The sequence below is a fragment of the Delphinapterus leucas genome, chromosome 10 (genome assembly GCF_059928025.1).
Source record: "Delphinapterus leucas isolate spDelLeu-1000000601 "Yukka" chromosome 10, BTC_Dleu_Yukka2, whole genome shotgun sequence".
Lineage (NCBI taxonomy): Eukaryota > Metazoa > Chordata > Mammalia > Artiodactyla > Monodontidae > Delphinapterus > Delphinapterus leucas.
The window spans coordinates 17,621,086-17,643,523 of record NC_143138.1 but is presented as its reverse complement, the minus strand read 5'-3'; the positions used below and the strand labels follow the sequence as shown (position 1 = coordinate 17,643,523).

Sequence of the window (22,438 nt, the reverse complement as noted above, 5' to 3'; positions counted from 1 at the left end):
GGGTTTTTTTTTGGACAAGGAAAAACCCATGACATTTTCACAAAGCCTTTGGTCTTAACCTTGGAAAGCTGGCTGCTTAGGATAAAGGCAGAGAAAATGAGCAAAAAAGCTCTAAAGGTGGGCTGCTATCATTAAATGCAAATATAGTCATTAAGGAATTGGCCAAACAGGAAGTTATATTCCATTTTTAATGACTTTTTTAAATACGCAAATATTCTGCAGGTGTGCGTTTATAATTTAATTAACCTTTGAAGGAAGCAGTGGTTATCTGTGGAAATGGGCCTGGGTGATAAGATGCTATCTAGACCTAAGTTTTCACCTTTTATTTTACATATATATGTTATATAAAAATTTTAAATCCATCAAAAGCTGCCTTATTTCTACTTTCATACCCTTGACCCTTGACTTTTCTGCGGAGTCACTGAAAGCTCCAATGGCACCATTTTTATGGAATTTTTATTTTGAGTTGTATTGCTAGAAATACTTCATATAATGGGAAAGCTACACATAATTTTTTCAAGATACATTTTTTCTAAAAACTTAGAACACTGATAAGGAATTAAAATACATTTTGCATGTAATATATTTTTGTGGTACACGGTGAGATGATGACAATTATCTGAGTAATTCAGGACACACATACACATCTATGGCTTGCCCCCTAAATACAGTGAGTAAAAGTGACTTACTGAATTTTTAAAGTTACAATATTCAAGTAACATTGATAAAATCTACCCATCAGTGTGCATGTTATAGGATTCTGACCAGAGCACTAAAAAAAACAGGTTTCACTCTTTTAATCATCATTGTTTAGGTCATCAAGATATTTGAAAAGTAAAAATTATTAATGATTTCACTAACAGTTGCTTAGAGTCTACAAAGCCTACTGCACAATTTGATTGGCTGTTTTTAACTATCTAATTTGCTCATGTGCAAACAAAAATTTAAAAGCTTCTGAATGAAAATAAGATACAGTTCTGGACAAGCAAATGCAACAAATTTAGTCAGCCCTCCATATTTGGGGATGCAGAACCTGCAGATTTGGAGGGTCAATTATATTACAACACCATTTTATATAGGGACTTGAGCATCTGTGGATCTTGTATCCAATGGGGTCCTGGAACCAATGCCCCCTGGATAAACCAAGGGACAACTGTACTTGTTGAAACTGCTTGAAAAAATAACAGGAACAAACCTTCTGTCTTGATATTTGAGCTTAAAGTTCTCTTTAGATTGAATCATATGAATATTACTTCAGTTTTTAAACTTCATTTATGTAGACAGGAGTTTGGAAGACATAGTTATTTCACAGACTTATCTTCAAAAATGTTCTTAAATGATAAAATATGTGCTCCTATATACTTGATGTGACCTTAATGAGAAAGCTTTATATAAACCGAACTTGAAAACGTTCTCACAGTTTCGTAGCTGTTTCCAATATACACGTGTATGATTTTCTATTTATCCAAATGGACATTATCCCTATTTTCAGGTGCAGCTGAAAGTACTGTCTAGCTCTTATTCTGCAGTTATTAAAAGAAACTTACATTCATTTTCTTTATTTCTCTAAGAAATGAATGCCCTGGAAGAAATACCCTATCTCTCATCTATTAAGTTAATTTTAATTTATAAGGTCTGAGTACAAAATGGCCTGTAAAAGAGAGAACATTCAAATGCCACATCACCTCTAAAGGTAATAATAATATTGCTTCTCTCAGTGGTCGACAGATAACCTTTTATTTTTTTTAATCTACAAGAATTCTTTGACTTTCATTCTACTAATGATGTACAATTGACAAGTGAAAAAGTTAAATGAAGATTTTATGACATATGCAAGACACGTATTAGTAAAAGAATTCTTAGAGAGCAAAATGGCAGATAAACCAAAGACCAATTTGAAGAAGAAATAAAATTAATAGCTCTTCATCGCTTATCTACATAACTCATCAAGAAATATTTCAACAAATGTATTGTTTTATAACATAATTTAGAATCATACTTAAATTCTCTTTGGCAGTGGCAACGTTTCCTTAAAGGCTCCAAAGCATTTAAAACATGCTACTTCCCTCACCTCTCTCTTTGGGAACCCAATTACTGTGGCATTTTTCCTTGAAGTAATGTGTTTCTCAATTTGTCTTACAAGGTCACATCCATACCTCCTCACCAAGACTCACCATCAGCTGCATAAGAAGCTCAGTGGGTACAAGTATGATTATAGAAAGCAAAAAGAAATGTTAACGGTATGACAAAAAAATCTGGAGTTCCAGTGCCAGTTCTGTCAATAATTACACATGTTCAACACATTTTCTTCACCTGTAAAATGAGGTATTTGGTTAGATTTACTCTGTGGTTCCTCTGATCTCAAATACTATGATTTAGACAAATTAGAGATTGTTCAGAAGTTGCCCTTCAGGATGATTAATCTTCCTAATGGATAAACAGATTGAAACTGAAATGGACATAATCAGGAGAAAATGGAAGAGAAGCTATTATAAATATTCAGGTCAAGATAACCTAGAGAGAGGAGAAAAAAAATTTTATGGATGTTAGAGAGGCAGAATAATTGCAACATACCATACCAACTGGTTGAGTGTGAGTCAAGGGAGACAAAAGAAAAGGAAAGAAACACAGCTCTGAGAGGTTAAGTGTGGGTGACTGAGAAGAGAGTAGGTTAAGAGAAAAGATGAGTAGTTAAAGATTTTCTTTTAATAAGTCAGCATATCTTGGTTGAAGACATATAGGTTGAAATGTCTAGCAAGTAGATGACAGCTCAGAAGAGAGTCAGGGCAAGAAAAATAGTTTGGATCATCTTTATGGATATGACAGGTAAAGTCCTGACACTGAATATGACAGCCACTGGGGAGAATGAGGGTTGAATGCCAGAAAAAGGTTTGACATTGCAAAGGACTCAGGGAGTTATTTAGATTCAGCAGTTAAATAATCACTGGTGACTAGTAAGGGAAAATAAAACAAAACAAGCTGAGCTACTTATATATTCTTTTTTTTTTTTTTTTTTTTTTTTTTTGCGGCACGCGGGCCTCTCACTGTTGTGGCCTCTCCCGTTGCGGAGCACTGGCTCCGGACGCGCAGGCTCGGCGGCCATGGCTCACGGGCCCAGCTGCTCCGCGGCATGTGGGATCTTCCCGGACCGGGGCACAAACCCGTGTCCCCTGCATCAGCGGGTGGACTCTCAACCACTGCGCCACCATGGAAGACCCCTACTTATATATTCTTATTGCCCTGTGTTCTAACTTTTAGGAAATTGTTACATTTTCATTATGGCCAAGTATAATGTCATTTATTGTAGATGTCTCAGAGGTGTCTGAAATACACACATACATATCATCTCCTACTCCTAAGTCTTTGTTAATTTCCCCTCGCATTTTCTTAGTATATGCTTTCTGTTTTGGATCCTATTATTAAATGCATAAAGATTGTTGATAGCCTTGTCTCCACTGTTGACTGCATACAACAACATCACAAAGGATGGCCCTTTGCTTTAACATTTTTTGCCTTACATTTAAACCTGCCTATTAGTAATTTTGCTAATCCAGCAATTTTATATTTTTTTTGTGGATTAAACAGAAGTTTATATAAAGAATTAACAGGCTACGATAAAAGAATAAGGAGTTTGGGATTGACATGTACACACTGCTATCTTTAAAAGAGATAACCAACCAGGACCTACTGTATAGCCCAGGGAACGCTGTCCAGCAATTTTAAATAATTTGCTTGCTGTGGGTTTTTTTATACTTACACTTTAACTTTACTTAGCCACTTCATTTTAGATCTCAACATTAGGTTTCTCAACATTGGAGCTACTGACATTTTGGATGCCATACCAGTTTGGTTTGGGGGCTTTTCGTGTGTTGTAGGTTATTTAGCAGAACTCTGGCCTCTACCCAGTAGAGCATGCCAGGAGCACTGCCATCTTCAGTTATGACAATCAGAAATGTCTTCGGGGACTTCCCTGGTGGCGCAGTGGTTGAGAATCTGCCTGCCAATGCAGGGGACACGGGTTCGAGCCCTGGTCTGGGAAGATCCCACATGCCACGGAGCAACTGGGCCCGTGAGCCACAACTACTGAGCCTGCGGGTCTGGAGCCTGTGCTCCGCAACAAGAGGGGCCGCGATAGTGAGAGGCCCGCGCACCGCGATGAAGAGTGGCTCTCGTTCGCTGCAACTAGAGAAAGCCCTCACACAGAAACAAAGACCCAACACAGCCAAAAGTAAATAAATAAATAAATAAATATTTTAAAAAAAAAACAAATGTCTTCGGACATTGGCAAATGTCCTCTTGGTCGGCGGGTGGGGGGGGGGGCTCAAAATCAACCGCTAACTCTTTGTCCTTTGAAAACAACTGTTTTGGATATATCACTTATTTTGTTTTGGAAATACCATCTATTGGGATTTGCCACTTTTGAAGAAATTAAGTCTTTTTCTTTCTTTAATGAGTAAACTTATCCCATAATGTGTTTGATTCTATTCTGATCTCTAATTTTATATTTTTTGTTGCTTACATTTCCTTTGTTTTCTATCTTTTGATAAGCGGAAAATACATTTTGTGTGTGCTTGTGAGTGTTTGTGTGATATTTCCTTTCTTCTGAGAAGCTAAAAGGTTTATAATCTGTTCTCCATTTCCCAGTGGTTGTGATGATAACTCTGCACCACCTATTGACATCTTTTTTTTTAAAAATCACCTTGACTATATCTATTGATTCCCCGCACTGAACCATGAAAAAATTAACTGCTCATACTTACTTCCATCTTTGACTGACATGCAATTTTGCTAGTTTTTTTTAAAGCTTATTTTGTTGCTCATTTTATTAGAATTAGGGAGAGTCAAGATTGTGTGGTATCCTTATCTCAGAAATCCTCATCAGCACCTTGTACCTTTACTTCCCCCCTGTAGTTAAAAAATATATATATATACTATATATACTAGTATATACACTAGTACATATCTACCTATCATCTATCTATTTACATAGAGATAGATAGATAGGGAGAGAGTATAAAGTATGTATTACAGATAAACATACTTTATATAAGTATATAAATATATGTGTGTATATAAATATATACATATATAAATGTGTGTATATATATATACACATATACATATATATTTCTTTGGGTCAATAGAGTATTCCATCAAAGAGTTCATTCTTATTTATATTTCAACCCCAAATGATAAAAAAAAAAGCTTTGCAAACAGTTGTCACTTCAGTTAATCCCTGAATATCAAAGCATATATTACACTAGCAAGATGTGTTGCATTTAGTGAATAAGACAAAAAGATAGAGACAGGTCACAGCTAAGATACTGGAGACAAATTTTAATAGAAAAATGTATTAGAGGATGATGGGGGGTGCAGACTGAAACTGGAGGATATTATTTCCTGTGAAGAACCAACCCGATTTCCCAATCCGAATTCTTTCAATATATTGAAAAAGATGAACAGTGGAGAAAGGCAGGGGTGATAGCACATCAACACATGTACGGCTCTCTGAGTTATTACAATATAAAAATACTTCTCTTGAGATCAGCACAGATTTGTTGCCGTGTCTTCCCACACGTCCTGACTCCTCTTGAAGGTTTCAGCCCCTCCTCTGGGACCCCCATTGTCTCACCACAATGGAACAATTAAAGAACTGAAGCCTGTCAGTTCAGGGAGCCTCAAGGACCCTGGTCTATTGCTATAGGTTTCTGTTCTGCTTGGTGCTGCCCATGCTAATTATAAAATTTAAAATTATCCCTGGAAGAAGACATGGCTCAGAGTCCCATTTCCTATTAGATAATATCTCTCTCCCTCTCTCACTGGAAGTGGGCATGCTTCAGATCCACTTCCCATTAGACAAGGAATACACACATACATACAAACACACACACGCACATATCGAAATACGAAGAAACTTTCATGAGGTAAGTTATTATCCACCCCACTTAGCATTAGCATACAGCCAAATATTTGACACTTTTACCTGAAAAAATGTAATCTCAAGGAGAGAATCTGTGAAGTCTCTAGACACATCATCCTTGGATCTGGCATTGTCTTATATCAGGCATTAAAACTTGTCCGAAGGTACAGATGGTTCAAAACAAACATGTGATAAGAAACTCATAGAATAAGCTAACACAAAGAATTCACGGAACTAGATCAGAGGATATGAATATCCTGTCAGTGAAAAAAAGAAAAAGAAAAAAGGAATTACAGGGGAAATTTCCAAACACTTACACTATTGCTTTCTTATTTAAGGAGCAAATGCCCTCAAGACACTGTTGACAGATTAAGAACTTGGGTTCTGGAGTTATTTAGGGAAGCTGATGATTTGCAAAGCCCTAGCAAAGAGATAAGCATTGAACTTAGGAGGAAAAACTGTATATCTTAATACAAATGGGGTTAATGTAAATAATAGGATGTAATCAAATCATTACTTTTGCTTATCCTGAAAACAGTGTAATTCAAGAAAGCCCCATTGTGATTCATCTTGTCTCCAATGTACCCTTTACATTTTCTGATATTTTATATCAAAAACGACACAGGGAACTCTACTCAATACTCTGTAATGGTCTATATGGGAAAAGAATCTTAAAAAGAGTGGATATATGTATATGTATAACTGATTCACTTTGCTGTACACCTGAAACACAACATTGTAAATCAACTATACTCCAATAAAAATTTAAAAAACAAACAAACAAAAAACACATATCCTAGGAATTCCCTGGGTCCAGTGGTTAGGAGGCCGCACTTCCAGTGCAGGGGGCGCGGGTTCAATTCCTGGTCAGGGAACTAAGATTTCGCAAGCCTGGGGGCACAGCCAAAACAAACAAAAAAACACAATAAATAGCCTATGCGATTTTTTTTTTTTTTTTTTAGGTAAGAAGTGGATTTTATTTAGAGAGAAACACACTCCATCTCAGAGGGCGAGAGGCCCCAAAATATGGGGTGGTTAGTTTTTCTGGGCTGGGTAATTTCATAGGCTAAGGAGTGGGAGGATTATTCCAACTATTTTGGAGAAGGGGCAGAGATTTCCAGGAATTGCGCCATCGCCCCCTTTTGGCCTTTTATGGTTGGCCTCAGAACTGTCATGGCATCGGTGGGTGTGTCACTTAGCATGCTAATGTATTACAATGAGCATATTCCAGATTCAACTTCCTATCTGACCTTTTAGTCCAAGTTTTGGAATTTTTAAATTCATGAACACTATGCCTTTAGTCATTTGCAGATTTCACTTTATTAAAGACCATCACTCCACGTATAAGTGAAAACATACAGAACAAATATAGCAAAACAGAAACAGACTCACAGATACAGAGAATAAACTAGTGGTTACCAGAGGGGAGGGGGTGGGGGGGAGATGAGCAAAATAGGTGAAGGGGATTCAGAGGTACAAACTCAGAATATTATTTACTTGTTATATAATAAATAAGTCACTGGGACGTAATGTACAGCACAGGGAATATAGCCAATAATATTATAATAACTTTGTATGGAGCATAACTTAAAAAATGTCTAATCAACTATGTTGTACACCTAAAACTAATTTTGTAAGTCAACTGTACTTCAATCAAAAAATAATAACAATAAAAAGACAATTCATTACTAATGTAAGTTGAAACATCCTTGTGATCCATTTACTCAGATTTTTAAACCTCTTAATTTCTTCTGCTCTTTAATATTCCCTACTATATCCTGCAGTAGACACCTTTCAAGTTATGTGAATTATTTTAAATATTTTTGCATCATTAAGGACAGAATAAAAAAAAATATTATTCCGAACTTAAAAATAGATGACCAAAAGAAAATATAAAGAACATACAAGTTCAGTTCCTAACTAGGAATGAAATCCAACTTGATGTTACTTAGTATTAAAAATTAGAGTCGTTTAGAAAGGATGGCAAATTTGTTTATTAGTTTCAGGTACTAGAAATATCATGGAGCATTTAACATCATTTGAGCTGTTTATTCAGCTACTTGACAGAAATCAATCAGCAAGTTTAATTCTAAACCCTCAGACCAAAAATGGCAAAGGATGAATTTTTGTAAATATTTAGAAACAGACAAGTCCATTCTTACTGAACTTCTTGACTGCTCTAAAGGGCGGGCAGGTTTTCATGAAGAGAAAAACTTGCAAAAGAACGCATACAAAAATTAAGGTGGGAAGGGGCTGATACTACAGGAAAGAAAAATAAGACAACTATGACTTTTTACATAAAATATGCCTTTTGCGTTATTTAGATATTGCAATATCCCTTTAGCAGGAAACATGGGTCTGCGAAGCAGCAAAAAAGCACACAAGAAATTTTACGGAGAAACACGTTCCTCTTTGGAGTCAAATAAATCAATTGGCCTCCACTGAATAAATACAACTCGGGTTTTCTTAGATTACTCTTTTCCTGGCTATCTACAAAAGTTGCAACACCTTTAAATTTTAAGATTAAGTTGTCAGTTCTTACAGCAGATTTTCCTACCCTTAAGTTTCCAGGAGAGGAGGGAAAGGTAGGGCAGCATTAATTTCTCTACCACATGGCACTGCTCTCTTAACAATTCAGACTTTCACTGTCCAGGGGAAAAAAAATGGATACCTAGTATGAGCGTATGGAATCCTGACCCAGCTTTACGTTGATAGAGCCTATATGTCATCATACTTGATTCATGTGGTTCAAAATCTAGTATTGCCTAAGCTAAGGCAATTAGGGAGATAGTTTTTAAGTGACGTTAGTCTTTGTGGAGATTTCTAAGTCTCCATAAGAGCACTTAGATAATTGCTAAAGCATAAATACGGCAGGAGCAACTATAGAAAAAGTGAATGCCATAGAAAGACATTTTTTTTTTTAATTACCTCACCTGTCAATTTACTATGAGAGACATATGGTAAAATTGAAACTAAAGGTCACAGGCTGCTTTAGATGCATGGACTTAAAAATTAGAGAATGTCGTCAACAACTTAGTTCGTATTCATTACAATCATTTCATTCAGGAAATCTCTAAAAGGCAAGTGGAACTTTTGAGCCCATGAAAGATGAATTTTTGTCACCTTGGCTCCAGAGTAGCTCGAGGTCAGAGAAATAAAGCCACCATAGGTTAGTAACAGTTTGTCCACCCCTATCCTTGAAAGTGGACATGACTGTCTAGAATTTTGTTTTACTGCATTATATACCAGGCTCTGTGTGTGTGTGTGTGTGTGTGTGTGTGTGTGTTTGCCCTTGAAAATCACTGTGTCACTTCCCCAGGATAAACCCCCTAAGGTCAGGGGTGACTTTTTTCTTCATCTTAGAAGAGGGGCAACGTGTGTTAAAGGATTCATTTTCCAGCCTTCTTCACATCCCTCCTGATTCCTCTTGAAATGACAATCCTTTCAGCATCTAACTTGACTAATTACTTCTTCTATATCCTTGACATTTAATATCTCCAATCCTCTGTTTTTCAATCTGTAAACTGGGGATGAAAATATAACTTTACCTAAATGTTAAAATCAAAAGAGATAAATGAAAATGTACATTTTACCACAGAGGTATGTCATTTTTAAAAGAACAAAACAGAATGTGTAAAAATCAAGAAAAAATGAGGGAAATGTATTGAGTATAACAGGAACTGAAAATCTTACTCATCCTTATTCTATATTTCTTGGTATTTAGTGTGTAAGTTTTGAAATTTTGACTTCACCCAGCAATTTTGAATGAAAAAAAAATAACCTTTGATAATACATGCGACACCTTAGTGAAAGATAATGCTATATTCAAGAAACTGCAGAGAAATAAAGGTAAATGTTAAAGTAAATGACTGCTATAATTTTACAGGTCCTCTAACCCAAACTACTCTCCAGATCTCACCTTCATTATCTCTCTCATTTCCTTTTGGTCTAATTAATCAAAATCCTTCCTAGATGTTCATTTCTGGCCAGTACATCTTCCTGAATATGAATAAGAAATAGAATACCATTTGATGTTTGAAATTATGGGGGTAATCTCGATGACGGAAATAGATGACTGGCAAAAGGGAAGGGAATGCCTGATTAAATATATTCATGAAGATGTCAAAGGCTTATAAAGCCAATAGCTGGGAAAGAGAAAGCTGTAGGACTACCAGATCTTCTCTGGTGAAGTGTGTTTTTCGAAATCATCACCACCATGGACAACAAAGGTTCATCACAGAAAGGTATGTGCAGCAACTCACGGACCTGCTAGCTTTATCAACACTCCTGTGGTGGTATTCATTTGAAATTGTAGCTAATATTCTCTCATTCAGAGGTTTCAGCATTACAGAGTTTAGAAGAGCTATCTAATCACTGCTCTAGAAATCAATTGTTTAAGGGACTAGGAAAGTGGTTCCCAAATGGGGGAGTGTCTTACAGAGACATTTGGTTAATGTCTGGAGATGTTTTTGGTTGTCTTAATTTGGGGCAGGGGCGCTACTGGTCTCTAGTGGGTAGAGGTCAGAGATGTTGCTAAATATACTACAATACACAGGACAGCCCCCAGAACAAGGAATTATCCAGCTCAAAATGTCAATCAGCCAAAGGTGAGAAACCCTGGACTGGAATAAGACCAAAAGTGTCTCTGAGTCCAAGTCATCACAACTCCAGAAGGTAGAAACAAACATTTTCTAGTTCCCAGGCCTCTTATGTGGTTTGGCCAAGATGAGTCAGCCTGATGAAACTTTTAACTCTGAAGCCATAATATAGACAATGATAGCACAGTTGTCTCCTACAATACTTTGTTGACTGGGTTTAAGCCAAATGACATTATAAAAGAAAAAACAGGCTAGTAATAACTAATTACCTTTACTTTCTTGGTTGACATTTGCAAGAAAAAGAAATTGCAAGACAAGGAAATCAGTAACAAAATTTATTTCATGAAACAACAGAAACATTTATCTCTTTTATCTCATCTTAGGCTATGAAAATCCTTCAGATGATAAAGGTACAGACAAATGTAGAAAGAATTAAAGAGTATCTATCCAGTCATGAATTTCCTAGAACCAATACTATTCCAATGCCTCTACCTGCAAAGCACTTTTTATTTATACTTGTAGATAAAACATCTAATCAGCTATGTTACATGACTGTAATGTACCTAAAATAAACTGTTTGGAAACATGTTTTTGAAAAATTAAAAGTCTGTTACATGAATCATCTCACAACATTAATATTTTTTTATTTTGCAGCTAAAAGGTTGTTTAGCTATATTCTATACTAAATATTCTTTTATATATTTTCAGGTATTTGGGGTTAGGTATTTTTTCACCATAAATCTTTTTAGCACTTGCCTAGCTTTATCTTGGACACTTCCAGTTACATTTTTTGAAGATTCCATAGCAAATGAGTTTTCTGATAAACACATTTTTATATTTTATATTCTTTATAGTCTTTTGGAGTAGTTTGAAGTTAAAAGTGATTTTAATATATTGTTTCTTTCCTTTTGGAAGTGTAAATTATTGATATGTTAGTGGTTCTTATTTGTCCATCTTCTGAGATAGTAAATTGGTGACTAAATCATCTCTGGTAATTGTCAAATATTTTTAAAGTGAGTGTTTTATAGATAGAGCAGAACAAATTGATAAAATCAACTTTCTAGGTTCACTACTGTCATGCAATCAAAGTATTTTTCTCTACTAGTAATGGCGATGACCTCTGCTAGCTCTGAGTCATCACAGCTACCGATGTGGTCCCTGTTACACACACACAGACCGAGAGCCCACACGCGTGTGTGATGTGACATGAGGAAGTGAAAAGATGACACTGGCAGCCAGCCTCCTCCATCTGCTAATAATGGGACTTGGGGAAAATTACTCACCCTCTCTAAGTCTTCTTGTTTCATTAATATAATTTGAAGATAAAGTCAAGGCTATCTCACAGGGTTATTGTGAAACACAAATTAAAAAAATTTTTTAAAGCTTTGGGCAAAGTATGAAGGAAATGCATGGGGTTATTAAGGTGAGTTAGCAGATCCAGGCTACAGTATCCTTTTTATCTTAGAATTCTCTTTGTGCTCAATATTAGCAATCAGTCGGTCATGTGTTTATTATTATCAGGCACGACAGTAAACCAGAGAGATCAACTGTGCTATTCTTGCCATTTCAGTGTCTAGAATGCAAGCATTCGTCAACATAGAGTTAAAAAAATTACAAACTCCTAGAGAGCCTGGCTGCTGAGAATCTGCAGAAAGTTCCAAGACATTAAACTATCTTAAGAGAATGACCTAAACACTCCGGCTCAGAATTAATTTCAGCTCCAAATGTTTGCAAAGCACAGAAGCACTTCTGGGAGCAATACAAAAATGCAGGGAGTAACCTACTTCTCAAACTACCTATCTGTGCAAATATGATTATACATCTAAATTTACACAGCAGAAGGTGTTGATTCTTTCCCACCCCAGCTATTTCAGTACCAAATCATGCAGAGGGCAATGGGGAGAGATAAGGCTTCCCTTGACAGGATGGCTTTTGATAACCTCAGTTGAACAGATCATCTCAGAGTGGCTCATTTTTTTATTTAAGCAGGGTCACTCCTGCTCCTGCTGTTGCTGGTGTCAAATCTGCTCTTGTGCAAGAGTGTGGCCTCCCTTCCCATCTGTCCCAGCGGGGCTGTCAACTGCCAGGTGTCCCTTCGAGACCTGTTTGACCGCGCAGTCATCCTGTCCCACTACATCCATAACCTCTCCTCGGAAATGTTCAACGAATTTGTAAGTACTGCACTTCATGCCTCTTTCCACAAAGAGCCTTCACGTAAGTGACTGGGCTAAACCACACTGGAAACAAGAAGGCTGCACCAGTCAAATTTCAAATAATACACTTTCTAGGTCAAAGAAGGCATCAGCTCATAAGATGTAGAAGAAAGGGTCAGTTTCATGAAATCTCAAAGATTCTTAAAGAGTGTAATAATTTTTTTTCAATTTCCTTTACTTCGTTTTATGGTTTTAATTTCCAAAATAACTTTTAAAGCACCTATATTAGTCAGCTTGGAGTGCCCTAACAGAATACCACAGACTAGGTGAATTAAATAGCAGAAATTTATTTCCTCACAGTTCTGGGGGCTGAAGTCCCAGATCAGGGTGCCACCACGGTCAGGTTCTTGTAAGGGCTCTCTCTTCCCAATCTGGCTCCTCCATGTGTCCTCACATGGTAAGCGGGGGAGAAAGAGACAGAGATACAGAGAAAACAAGAAAACTCTCTTATGAAGACACTAATCACATTGGATCAGGGTTCTAGCCTATGAGCTCATTTAACCTTAACTACCTTCATAAAGGTCCTTCTCCAAATACAGTACATTGAGGGTTGGGGCTTCAACACAGAATCTGGGGGAGACACAAACCTTCAGTCCATAACAGCACCTGACCTAAAGCACTTTTAGGTGGGGCTGAGGAAAAGGAAGTATGTTGACTTTTTTGTCCTTAAGTGTCTCTCTGGGCATTCTTCACCTAGCACGCAGTAGATACCTGATAAATAACTGCACTGCAGTGAATTGGGTGGATTGAACATGGTAAATGAAGCTGAATCCATGTCAGGAAAACAAATAATGATAGTTTCTTAAACACTACAAATTATTGTTCTAAGATTTGCAGTGAATAGGTTTAGAACCAACTAGAAGGGTTGGTTTAGAACTGGAAACAATTATTCTCTTTCTGATGAAGGTACTTTGAAAGCTGTATGTTAACTCTTTTAGGACAATCAAGGAGCACATAGTAGAGCAAACAGCTGATAAAAAATGGTATTCAATGTTTGTATTAAATTCATGTAGTTCTTTTTACTCACCAGTTTCTCTTTCATTCTCCATTTTTAACTGGCCACCTTTTTTCCAAATCTTACAAATAATCCCTTTAAACGTTCACAAGTTTTACTAAAGATTAGTTTTTCTCTATCAATGTGTTAGCTAGTTTTTTCTATTCTTATTCTCAGTCCATTGCTTAGTATTTCTTAGAATTTTATGCCACATTTCTCTGACTTACCATTTTGTCACCATCAACAAAATTGTAGTCTGCATCTATGATGAACACTAAGCTATAGGCATGTGGATTCAGAGATTAGTCAAAGAAAAGTTATCATTTTGTAACTCCTATTAAGGAAGTATATTGGTTCCGACCCACAGTGAACAAAAGATTAAATGGCTAAATACAGGTACATATGCACTATATTTGGTTCAAATACTTTTAAAAAAGATGATACTTAATAAAACATTTAATATTTCATATTTGAGGTATTTTTAGTGTTTGCTCTCCAGATAATAACTTGTGGGAAGGGTGAAATTAAACAAGGGAATAGCAAAGGGAAGAGCTTGGAATTTAGAAAAGTTAGATGAAAAAAAAATTTTTATAGAGATAATGGAAAGAAAAAGTAGGACAAAGAATGACTTTTACGTGGCTTTCATTAAAAAAATGATACATCTATCAAATGTGTTACTATTCTGGTAATGGGTTCATTTATTCAATGCCCAAACAACACTAACTCAGCAAATCTGCTTGATCACTTCCAGGATAAACGGTACGCCCAGGGCAGAGGGTTCATTACCAAGGCTATCAACAGCTGCCACACCTCCTCCCTCTCCACCCCTGAAGACAAAGAACAAGCCCAACAGGTCCATGTGAGTCTCTTATCCAGGTTTTTCACCTAAACAAATGAGATAGTCCATGGGTGTTACCAGGCTGCAGATTATCAGAAGTAATGGTAACGGCACATGCAAAGGAAGGTGGAGGAAGAGCAAGCTATCGAAGAGAAATTACATTCTGCACTTGATGAAGTATGAGTAAAATCAAGTGCTGACTAAAGATTGATAGCAGCAAAATAAATGACCTATAAATTGTCCATGCGGACAACATACTTCAACCAATGCATTAGACCTAGGATTGCATATATTTTACTGCATGAAAGCATGAACTGAATGGGATTTCCACGTGTAAAATATTAAATTTGCAAAATTCATGGGTACTTAAGAAACGCAAACCCAGTTGACGTATCCCCCATTACTAGTGACTCTTACATGGGCAGCATTTACCATGATGGACCACTGTACCATTCGAGCCATTGCTTCTGACTTTCAAGGCTCTCCTGATTCTGCTTCTACTTCTCTGACACTTACTTCATTCTTCACTGACTCCTCTGTCACCTCTCATTCTTAATTACAGGTCTCTCCCCAAATCAGGTCCTATAAAATGGTTTGCTTCTCATGACCGCAACTATTGCCTCTGTTCTGATGACAACAAAGTCTGTATATCAAGGCCTGTTCATTTATCCCAGCTCCATTTTTTTATCATCATAATCTCTCCCTTCTGATTCCCTGCCCGAACCACTGTCCTCACATGATTTTAAATACTTTCACATATATCCCCTCTTAAATACAATCTGTTCTCTCTCTACAACTTGGTTAATGATACCAGCATTCTTTCAGTCTAGTAAGCTCATTAATAACGATGATGATAAAATGAGGGAAGAAGGTGAAGAAGGAGGAGAAGGAATTTTTTATAAATTTAAAATTTATTGAGAGCTACTACATTGCCATACATTTTACAAAGCACTTTATGTGCGTTATTATATTCAGTCATCACAAAAAATCCTATAACACAGGTACTGTTATTACACTTCCTGAGATAAGGAAACCGAGGCTCAGAGACGTTATGGAATTTGCACCTGTCACACAGCTAGGAAGCAGTGAGTCTGGGTTTCATCCAACTCAGAGCTCTCACTTTTAACCATTGAGCTACAATGGCCCAGTGCATATGTGCCACTCACCATACAGCCTGTATTTCTTTACAACTCCTTCTCTCACATTCTAGTCATGCTTCCATTGCAATGTCTATTTGATTCTTCTCCACTCTTCATTTCCTTTACCAGTAGATTAGTTCATGGACATCAAGAAAGTAAGCATTTTAAATCAGAGATGCTCAGCCCCTTGGAGTTCCATGCCTGATCCTGGTAGTAGTAAACTAGGGGGCAACACCCTCCACTGTGAATCCCACTGATGCTGTTACTAAAGACAGTACTGCACCGTTTTCTGCACCTACACATGTCAACAAAATAGCAGCATGGGGGTTGGTGTTGGGATAGATTAAGGAAAGCATGTTTTTAAATGCCATGTCTTCTTCACTGTCTCTTTGTTCCAATATCATAAAATAAAATTACCAATCAGAAAATGAATATATTAATACATGATTTGATTCATTAATACAAATGAATCTTTGGGTGAAAATGATGTGGGCATGGGTGGAATCTGTCTTTCCTGGGTAGATACTCCAGGCACATACTGAGTTCCAACAAAATACTTAGGTTTCTTTCCCTGGACAAGCAAAGTATTCAAATATAAAGAACTCACTAAGTAGATGGTCGAATTTCGGAGGTAAAAACAAAATTCTTTATTATAAATTAGAACTCATTAGAAGAATTAGTTATTTACATAAGGCAGACCCAGAGATAAACCCATGCACCTATGGTCAACTTATCTATGACAAAGAAGGCAAGGATATATAATGGAGAAAAGACAGTCTCTTCCATAAATGGTGCTGGGAAAACTGGACGGCTACATGTAAAAGAAAGAAATTAGAACACTCCATAACACCATACACAAAAATAAACTCAAAATGGATTAGAGACCTAAATGTAAGGCCGGACACTATAAACCTCTTAGAGGAAAACATAGGAAGAACACTCTTTGACATAAATCACAGCAAGATCTTTTTTGATCCACCTCCTAGAGTAATGGAAATAAAAACAAAAATAAACAAATGGGACCTAATGAAACTTAAAAGCTTTTGCACAGCAAAGGAAACTACAAACAAGATGAAAAGATAACCCTCAGAATGGGAGAAAATATTTGCAAATGAATCAACAAAGGATTAATCTCCAAAACGTATAAACAGCTCATGCAGCTCAATATTAAAAAAAACAAACAACCCAATCAAAAAATGGGCAGAAGACCTAAATAGACATTTCTCCAAAGAAGACATACAGATGGCCAAGAAGCACATGAAAAGCTGCTCAACATCACTAATTATTAGAGAAATGCAAATCAAAAGTACAATGAGGTATCACCTCACACGGGTCAGAATGGCCGTCATCAGAAAATTTACAAACAGCAAATGCTGGAGAGGGTGTGGAGAAAAGGGAACCCTCTTGCACTGTTGGTGGGAATGTAAATTGATACAGCCACTATGGAGAATAGTATGGAGGTTCCTTAAAAAAGTAAAAATAGAATTACCATATGACCCAGCAATCCCACTACTGGGCATATACCCAGAGAAAACCATAATTCAAAAAGAGCCATGCACCCCAATGTTCACTGCAGCACTGTTTACAACAGCCAGGTCATGGAAGCAACCTAAGTGCCCATCGAAAAGACGAATGGATAAAGAAGATGTGGTACATATATACAATGGAACATTACTCAGCCATAAAAAGGAATGAAATTGGGTCATTTGTAGAGACGTGGATGGATCTAGAGACTGTCCTACAGAGTGAAGTAAGTCAGAAAGAGAAAAACAAATATCGTATATTAAGGCATATATGTGGAACCTAGAAAAAATGGTACAGATGAACTGGTTTGCAGGGTAGAAATAGAGACACAGATGTAGAGAACAAACATACGGACACCAAGAGGGGAAAGTGGTGGTGGGGGGGGGGTGGGAAGAATTGGGGAATTGGGACTGACATATACATAGTAATATGTATAAAATAGATAACTAATAAGAACCTGCTGTATAAAAAAATAAAATAAAATTCAAATAAGTAAAAATAAAAGCATTGAAAAAAAATAAGCCAGATATTTTTAAATTTTAGCAAAATGTAAACAAATAGCTTACATTTTATACTTTTACAACTTTTACCACCTTCAAAAAATTTTGTATACACACAGGAATAACAAAGAGTTTTTTAGGTCAGCCTCTCTGCACAAAAATCACATGTGACTAAAGCCACTGTATTATGCTCATTTTAATGAAATTGCTTCCTATGGTCACTTAGCATGAAGTCCTTCTGAGCATGATCCTTGGCGTGCTGCGCTCCTGGAATGACCCTCTGTACCACCTGGTCACTGAGGTGCGGGGTATGCAAGAAGCCCCAGATGCTATCCTATCAAGAGCCATAGAGATTGAAGAACAGAACAAACGACTTCTAGAAGGCATGGAGAAGATAGTTGGCCAGGTGAGCAGCCTCTTGAAGGCTTCCTTGGTTTTCTCATGAATGAAAGAAGTGACCTCTGTGATGAGGAATGAGTTTTGAAATATCTCACTTTGCAAGAACAAGATGCAGGCCTCCTATATTCTAGACTGCTATTAAATAAAGCAAGAGCCTAGTCATTCATCATAGTGATAGATTCTATTGTAAGTGAAGCAGAATTCTACTACGATTTTTGACAGGTGCAGCCTTCCCTGCATTGCACACAATTCCACCAAAAGCTTGCCTTTTCCTGGGCACAGGTGGTTGAAATATTTTCAAGGGTAAGAGAACTACAGAATAGAATTTGCAAAATAAATGTTTTCTTCAAAGTATCCCAGGACATCTGCTACTGAAATTCTGCTTGTATTCTTTCTCTGTCCTCCTCAAACCAAAGGATGAGAGTGGGAAGGAAGAAAAGAGAAAGTCAAAACCAGATTGGATGGTGTTTCTCCCCACTCCTCCCTGCTCTGCTGGAGATATCTGTCAGGGAAGGAAGGAGATTGAAAAGAGGAGGCCACAGCAGGAATGCTGTCCCACAAGCACTAGATTTCAGTGGGTCACAAAAGATGGAGATGCTCCTTTTCTGGAATGTTTTTTTATTTTGTAATTTACACAAAGTTTTCCCATCTGAAATTTTCTTTGGGAGGGGGCTCCAAAATAAAAACTCTAATCATTGCATTTAATCTCCCCAAATAATTTATCATATTTAGATTGATATATGCATTTAGATGGGATAAATAAATGGGATAAATAAATCTCCATTTAGATGGGATAATTTCAACATGAGGGAGGGAACATCTAAGCAGCTTCCTGAAGTTCTCAGAAATAATATATAATCTAAATAAAAATACATGATTATAGACCTAATAATAGGAGCAATTTTATATTTCTCTTATTGTGTACAAAGTACATGTTAATCCTGTGACATTTTTGTCATTTTCAGGGGAGAAGAATATATCCATCACAAATACAAAGCACATTTTACCCTGGGACATATGAAATAAACACCTAGATTTTCAGGTTATTTTCCTCATTCCTGTGGGCCTATTTTCTGAGGTCACTAATTTGTTCTATAATACTTCATTTTGTTCTTTTTTACCGCTTACTTATTTATTCTTATTCATATCATTGCCCTTTGCACAGTAAATTTTGTCTTAGGGCTCAAGCACCAAAATAAAAAGCAAGGCAACACACACAAACTTTAAATTCCAATAAGGAATCCCAGGTTTAAAAAATGGTCTTACTCTGTAGCAGAAAGTTAGTGTAGCAGGGTCTACAGTTATCCCACGTTTATACCTAGAAGCTCTCCAAACTAGATGACATCCCTAGTTGCCAAGCTGGTTACTTGGTCTCTTGGTTCTCCGGGGGTTCCCAGCCCACAGAGGGTAACAAGCATGAAGATGCAAGGTGATCAGTTGCTCACAGTCCCCACCCTACCACCCACCTCTCACCACTGAGGGGTTGCTGTCAGGACCCCCTTTTTATAGGCAGTTTTCCCAGTACCTCCCACTTAAGGGACATCAAGAGAAAGCAGATATTTCTCATGGACACCAGGGGGTTATCTGTCCTGGGTGGAATGTGAATGCCTCCTGACTATTTCAGAAGATCTTGTCAGTCACAGCCATCGCTAGATTATCTGCCCCTTAAACCATCTAGTACAATCCACATCGTTTCTAAGGTCTTTAAACACACGCTCTATGGAGAAGAGAATCAGTTCAAAGCAGGGGAAACATAAATGTAATGATGGTGACCTTTAGAAGAAATAAGGTAAAAAGTACATTTCAGAGAACAGATTCAGGACATGAAACAGTTCAAGTGATACAACTGTGTCCCTTGATCACATTCATATGAATATTCAAACAGCAGCTTTGTTTCTCCATCGTTTTACTCCTGTACAAATATCCTTAATCTGTGATCACATACACATAAGAAAACTTACACTTGAGTTCTGCTTCTAGTCTGTAAATTACTAACAGATTTCTGATACGCTGGCTCCAAAACCTATGTCTACAGAGTTTTATATTCATGTGTCCTCCCCAAAACTTAATTTGATAATTAGAAGGAACGAAGATAAGCAAATACTAATAAAACTCATAATAAGTCATTATCTTTGGGTGCTTAGGTTCATCCTGGAGTCAAGGAGAATGAGGTCTACTCGGTGTGGTCGGGACTTCCATCCCTGCAGATGGCCGATGAAGATACGCGCCTTTTTGCTTTTTATAACCTGCTCCACTGCCTACGCAGGGATTCACATAAGATTGACAGTTATCTCAAGCTCCTGAAGTGCCGAATCATCTACGACAGCAACTGCTAAGCCCACATCCATTCCATTCATTTCTGAGATGGTTCTTAATGATCCATCCCATAGCAGTCTTCTTTTAGTTTTATAGCTTTTTAATGCATGCTTGGGTGTAATGGGTCTCATCTTAAAAAATAAAAACAGACTCCACAGAGATGTCAAAATCTAAGAAGGCAATCTGTCAAAGTTTCTTATCTTCATTTTAACAGAAAATCAAAAGAAAATCCATCCCTACCGTTGAGAGAAGTTCCTATTAAAATCTGTCACAAATAGCAGAATCTGGCATTACAAAGAAGACTGTTAACAGCTTACTTCAGCATCACAGCAAATTATTCTGGGTCAGGTTATTAGAATCAAAGAATTAGATAATTATTTATCTTGCTGGTCATGCTACCGAGAAGACTGAATTCTCGGGATGCTTTATGAAAACCAGCCACGTACCGTCAGCCAGTTTTCACAGTGTTACAACAGACAATTAAGTGCTATGAAACTGTAATGTACCCAAATAGCGTGAGGTTTAACGAACTGTCTAAAAATTATTAGGATACCGTCTTAGTCCTTCTGGGCTGCTATTACAAAATATCACAGATTTGTAAACAACAGAAATCGATTTCCACAGCGTGGTCAGGCAGGGCCCTCTTCCGGTCGCACACTTCTTACTGGATCCTCACATGGGGGGAGGGACTAGGGAGCTCTCATATATAAAAGCACTAATCTCATTCATGAGGCTCCATCCTTGTAACTTAATCACCTCCCGAAGGCTCCACCCATGAACACCATCACCTTTGGGGGTTAGGATTTCAACATATGAAATTTCTGGGGGACACAAAGGTTGAGGCCATAGCAGATACAAACGTGAACTGGCTTCATCCTCCTCTACTGGCTGGCTTCAGCCGTGCTCAACTGCATCCCCATCTCCTTGGCATCATCTTGCACACATTCCATACGTTCTGGTCACACTGGGTTTAACAAGTTCAGTCCGGTCAAGTTTCAACTCCACCTCATGTTCAGCCTACTTAATGTTTCCCCCTCCCATACTGAGGCCCAGGGAACCTACCAGGGAAAACAGATATGACCGTTTCTGCAAGGATTCTTCTCCCTTGCTCTCTGGATCTTCATTCCTCTGGCCATGTTGGAAGGGGGTAGAGGATGACGAGATGGAAAACCTCTGACATCACTGACTTACGTGGTGCTATTGTAGCTGTCCCATGGCCAAGAGGGGCTGATCTGGAATTCCCCTGAATGACAAGTGTCTCTCTTGTGCGGCACCCCTGTGATTTTCCAGGACATTTGCAAGTTGGGGATACCCCACTGCATAGTTGTTTTTTTTGACCAAGGGAAATATTCTGGCACCCCACAGCTCAGCCACCTGCAGTATTCTCCACAGTCTGTCTGTTTCCCTCACTCTGCAAGCACCCTACTGGAGAAAATTAATTGGCTTAAGGTCATCTACCTAGTAGCTGACCCATAGGAAAGCCATGCATCACAGACACTCCAAACAACTGAATGGCAATAATACTGGTGCGCATCTGACCCCATCCTGGGGTCTCTGGACAATTCTCCACCTGGTGAACACAGAGTAGATTAGAAAGTTGGATTCATAGACAGACATTATTCTGAGTGAGATACCATTCTTTCCTCCTTTCAGAACCATGAGTAACTATCTTTGTCAATAATTAGGTAGTTGGCCTTACAAACATTCCCTACTAGGTGCCTGAATTGCAAAACCCTCCTCATAGACTTAGTTTCCAGTGAGACTGGAAAGACATGACTGGATTAGGGTAGCTCAGCTTGTTCAACTGCCTCAAAACAACCTGGGATGAGGGCCAATCTCGTTGCCAGCTCTCCTGGCGGTGGTGTCGCCAGGCTGGTTTTGCAGCATCTTTATGGCTTTAGCAGGAATTCTTAGACAACAGTCAATGGGAAATATTTCATCCAACATCCTGATAGAGACGAAATAAAAAAGGTAGAAGGGAAGGAGAATGAAGAGGA

General features: G+C 37.7%; 1 protein-coding gene across 1 annotated transcript; it reads left to right on the top strand.

The window, feature by feature from the left end:
• Positions 1-10,136: 10,136 nt before the first annotated feature.
• PRL (prolactin) lies at positions 10,137-21,195 on the top strand. Its single transcript, XM_089918177.1, has 6 exons — positions 10,137-10,164; positions 10,902-10,928; positions 12,508-12,689; positions 14,477-14,584; positions 17,953-18,132; positions 20,270-21,195. The coding sequence occupies exons 1-6, from the start codon at positions 10,137-10,139 to the stop codon at positions 20,459-20,461; spliced, it is 717 nt and encodes a 238-aa protein (XP_089774303.1). The 3' UTR covers positions 20,462-21,195.
• The last annotated feature ends 1,243 nt before the right edge of the window (positions 21,196-22,438 follow it).

What these genes read in the sequence shown, in the direction of transcription:
- PRL (XM_089918177.1), top strand. Translation starts at nt 10,137, where the DNA reads ATGGACAACAAAGGTTCATCACAGAAAG. An exon ending in CGGAAATGTTCAACGAATTT is followed by an intron (nt 12,690 to 14,476) that starts GTAAGTACTGCA and finishes GATCACTTCCAG; the next exon opens with GATAAACGGTACGCCCAGGG. An exon ending in AACAAGCCCAACAGGTCCAT is followed by an intron (nt 14,585 to 17,952) that starts GTGAGTCTCTTA and finishes ATGGTCACTTAG; the next exon opens with CATGAAGTCCTTCTGAGCAT.